The sequence below is a fragment of the Phalaenopsis equestris genome, unplaced genomic scaffold (assembly GCF_001263595.1).
Source record: "Phalaenopsis equestris unplaced genomic scaffold, ASM126359v1 Scaffold000595, whole genome shotgun sequence".
In the NCBI taxonomy this organism is placed as follows: domain Eukaryota; kingdom Viridiplantae; phylum Streptophyta; class Magnoliopsida; order Asparagales; family Orchidaceae; genus Phalaenopsis; species Phalaenopsis equestris.
Window position 1 is genome coordinate 897 of NW_018165035.1, and position 4,937 is coordinate 5,833.

Consider the following 4,937-nt stretch of genomic DNA (forward strand, 5'->3'; position numbering starts at 1 on the left):
AAATTGAAGTTTAGGTGGTAGATATGTAAATACATTTTAATTAAGTATTATGGATCAAATATTGCGTAATTAGCCTATTTTCATTTTGCTTGAAAAAATAGAAATTGTTTTAATTAAAAGTAATCTCAAACAAAATTTAGGTAAATTTTAGTCTTTATCAACATTAACTTAACCTTGACTACTAATATTACACAAATGACACGTCTTATCATAAATTAAAAAATAGGGATAATTACACACACAGCACACGAAATATTTAGATTTACAAAATATAGCACCCATTTGATATTTTTGAGCTATCGAACCAATATATTTATATGTGTCACGATCAAAATATTGATAATTGAATAAAATGGAAAAACAAGGGTTGGGGTTTTATCATGAGTTTTGATATTCAAGTGAGAATTTGAAAAATGGATGAAAGTGGGTGATATATTTGTAAATAGCCATGTTTCGGGTGCTATGTATGTAATTGCCAATATATATATATATATATATATAACATTAAAAAATAGCTCATAAGCACTCCTAAATTATCTAAGTTTGGACATCTATCTTCTACATTTTATTATGTGATATATCCTAATACATAATATATTAGAACATCTCAAGCCACTTATGATGCACTTATTTTCTTTTAAGCATTTATGAGATATAACTAGTTTCTTTTTCTAAGATGAAGCTTCACTCCACTGGCCATACACTTAAATATCTCATTATGGACAAATGTAATACTTTCCATAAAAAGAATTCAGAAGCAATTAACCAACCTCATTCTCATCATCATAAGAACTATTCTGATCCCTTAATTGGAAAATAATATATGTAGCATATGCCACGAGCATGACACAACTACTGAATCTTGAAAGGCCTAATTCTGACTTGCCAAAGTGCATTTCAGTGTGAGTGAAGCGTAGCACAGCTGGAAGTAGCATAGCCATTACTGCCATTAGAAGTAATCCAGAGTTCACAGTAACATCTGTCTGTTCATAGAAACATTAATTGTCTCTCTCTCTTAGATGTGAAGAGTTAAACTTGTTAAGAGTATATGATACCTTATTGAAGATTTGGTCCTTCTTATTATAAGCTATGCCTCCACAGAAGAATGCAAATCCAAGAACCAACAACATGTTTGATAATATGGAACCCAGCAATGATTGTTGAACCACACGAATCATGCCTTTTTTTAGTGCATAAATTGATATGATTAATTCTGTTGCGTTTCCAAATGTGACATTGAGAAGCCCTCCAACTACACATATAGATATTTGTATTATATAGTGATGAAAGAGCAAGTTCAGTTATAACCTTTTTATGACTGTTAAGTGTGAAGAGTTATGAGTATTCTTGGAGCTACCATCATATTATGCTGTTCCTTTTTCTACTATAATGGGTGTTGATTACCAAATAGGTATTAAAGAATGAGAGTACTTTGTAATGAAGGTTAGAAAGAGTCAAGATTCAAAGGGAGGGTTAGAGCATTAAGTGTCATGATATGTATGGTCATTGGTAGAGGGTGTAAGTGATAGAGTCAAGCTCGTGCAGGGACCCTGGCTTGAGCTTCGTTGACTGATCGAAGTTGGCCTGAGCTCAAGCACAAGTGTACAAGTTCATGCTAACTTATTTATTATAAAACAAAGAAAATGATTCTAATCCAAATAACCATTGGATATAATGATCAAAATAATAAGAATTTTAGGTAGAAATAATAAGAAATTAATTTAGAAAAGAAAGAAGCATAGAACATACACACTTTTGTATTCTAGCCTAGAGAATCAAATTGAATACTGATCAATTTATCAGATTGTTCTTATATCAATTTGACTCAATTGTACCCATGGTGGATAGGATAGGGTTAATGTAAACATACCTATCTTGCATTTGTCACGAGTCTATTCCATGACTCAAATTTCTGACCTTCATATCATAACCACTTTTCAAACCATCCCTATATGTCTAATAAGCATGCAACCAAAATAATAATAATAATAATAATAATAATAAAATAAACTTCATATCTAATTGACAATTTTTTAATTATAAAAAACAATTAATTAGGTTGTAAAAGGAAGATCATCATTTTCTTTTTTTGGTATATGACTTGCATAATCATTTCAAATTGAATGGAGAAAACATTTGCAAGAAGGTATAATTATAAAAAATAATAGAAAAATTTCTATTACTCCACCTTCAACCCTAGCACAATTTATACCATTTGTGACATGTAAACTAATCAAAGGTAAAATATATGAGAAGAATAAATGAGCATTTTCTTCATTTTCAGTGAGTCTAAGAATAATAACCTATTGGTCCAGTGAAAAAAGCCAGTTGCCTGCATCAAAAAAGATAAATATTATGTTACTTATTATTATAGGTATAGTTAAGAAATTGGATAAGATTAAAATCATATAGAAATGAGAGAAATGATTTTCTTACTCAGTAACAAATCCTAAGCGCTCTGCTAAAGGAACAATGCCTAACAAACTTAATAAGAAAACCCATCCCTACAAAAATATCATAAAGAACAAGTAATTGTTAGTTTAAAAAGTGGAATCAAAATATATTACATCATTAAAGCAAAAAATTCACGAAGATAAAATTAATAAATAGATGAATACACCTACATGTTGGCCAGTCAAATAATTGACAATAATAGCTATAGCACCACAAGGCATCAATAGATTAATCTTTGTTGAAAATAACACTATGTTAAGGCTTCTAAGGACTTTGTCCTTCATGTGGCTTATGCTACTTTCTTTACTAGCATCCGAGAAGGATCCATTGGGGCTTTTGATCTCTGGGGAATGATTATTCCTAATGAAAGGAGATGGCCCAACACACCGTTCATCCTCAAGTTCAAGCTCCAAATGTCCATCAAGTTTTCCCATCTGAGCAAAGCCAATGCTAGAATTAAGAGAAAATTTTTTTCCCCATTGATGCGAAGTCAAGATTTCAAGAAGAAAAAAAAAAGCAGATGATAAATTTTATGAACAAAATTAAATTTTTTTAGTATAGCTATTTTCTTGAATATATATCAACTATGATTAGGGCTTGGTTAAGATGACATACTTCAAGATGAGAATGATATATATACTTGTCTCTGTTGTTTTCCAACTTCTCCAGCTGTTTATAAATGGAAGAAAAACATTAATTTCAATATTTATGTATAGAAAAATCAATAAAAAGATTCTTTGATGTGAACATACGATTTTTGTTTAAACCAGAGTCCAAGACTTTTTGGGTTGATAAATTAATATGATCTGCAAGTGTTATTATAATCTTTTTCAAATCAAATTATTGAAATGAAGAAAGGCATCATAGAGCTTATAGATTAACATTAATTGAGAATTTTTCTTAATGATAAAAGGATAATCAATCGAAGATGCTTATGCCTACAAAAAATCTCAAATTAGAATAATAAAATCATCACAAAAAAGTGAAACCTTTAGGTTTCCATTTTAGAAGTCAACCCATTCAATGTGGACAGTGCCAAGTAGGAATTACAAAACCACACACACAGTTGTTCTCCTTCTCATTCTAGATGGTTAAAATGCATACTTGTATGCCCTTTATTTGATTGAATGACTGATAAAAATAGAAGATAGGAGATTGAAAATAGGATATTATTATTATTATTATTATTTTGCAAATTTTACATGAAATTTTATGTATGTTTGTGGCATCTTTGAAGCAAAATGCCAAAATAAATGATCCTTATTATAATGAATATGACCATTACTCTATCATTAAAGAGTTCCTCATGACTTGCATCAATACTAAGGCATTTTTCTCTTATATTTCTTTCTCCTTAAGCACTCACAATCTTTAACATAAGCACAAATAATTAAGCCAAATAGAAATTCTCAAACAAGTTTGATGCCCATTAAACTCAATTCCATGAAAAGCATGTATTAAAAATGTAAAATAAAATTAACGAATAATAGAAATCTAAAATTACCTGAAAAGATGGTTCTGCATCAACATTAATTTGCCTCCCACCTTTGGTCTCCATGTTTTTATGATGAGGAAGAAGTTCTTAAGCACTACAAGAAGAAGAAAAAGGAAAGAAACACATATGATGATTGTTATGTAATGAAGATAAACAAACAAATGTGAACATAAAAAATATTTAAATCAATTTGGATGGGGTATTAAAAGATGGTTTATTTATGCATGAGTTTGTAGCAACCACTAACAAGATAAAATTGATGGAGGAAAGTTTTCATGAGAGAGAGAGAGAGAGAGAGAGAGATGTTCTTTCTTTCTCCTCCTCGTCTATTGTTCCTCCTAGTAACCTGATTGTGGTTCTTTCTCCTAGGAGTGAAGCTATTCGGGCATTTAATTCATTCAATCTGAATCTTTAGTTATAGTTAGTGTCAAATGTTGTTTAATAGTATATTCTTATCAATTTTTTTAATATAATAAATATTAAAATTATTTAATTTTTTTAGATGAATATAGTTTAATTTTAATAAACAACAAACCAACATAAAATTATATTGTATAAAAATAATCAATATTAGGCTTGAAATAAATCTAAAAATTTTAACAAGCCATAAATTTAGTTCATCTCTAATTTAAAATAATTCTTTCTGACTTAAAATAAACTAAAAAAAATGAAATGAATTTCAAGCAATAAATTGATGCTTATTTAAAAATAAAATGCATTATGGATTGAATATGGTTAAATTATATAGTATATTGAGATCAATGCAAAAAAATGGCTGAAATTAAAACTTACATTAAATTCTCTTCAAAATAAATTTTATGGTTATTAAGCCTAACATAAATAAATTTTCATCAAAATATTTTTAAAAATTAAAAAAAATAAAAAATTTAAGTTTTTTTGCTATATTTAAAAAAAGATTTTATATAGAGAGATGTATGTGTGATTTCCTCGGTAAGAGAATCAGTGCTTGCTTCATAGGATCCTTATT

The 4,937-nt window shown here is 28.7% G+C and overlaps 1 protein-coding gene across 1 annotated transcript; it reads right to left on the reverse strand.

Annotated features, from left to right (window-relative positions):
* Positions 1 to 787: 787 nt before the first annotated feature.
* Positions 788 to 4,321, reverse strand: LOC110029573 (vacuolar cation/proton exchanger 3-like; the record flags this gene model as incomplete). Its single annotated transcript, XM_020731923.1, is given in 8 exon segments — positions 788 to 983; positions 1,056 to 1,252; positions 2,304 to 2,332; positions 2,437 to 2,504; positions 2,625 to 2,888; positions 3,070 to 3,123; positions 3,959 to 4,043; positions 4,197 to 4,321. Coding segments are annotated over 7 exon segments (862 nt in total), but the record flags the coding sequence as incomplete, so codon positions are not given.
* Positions 4,322 to 4,937: the final 616 nt, after the last annotated feature.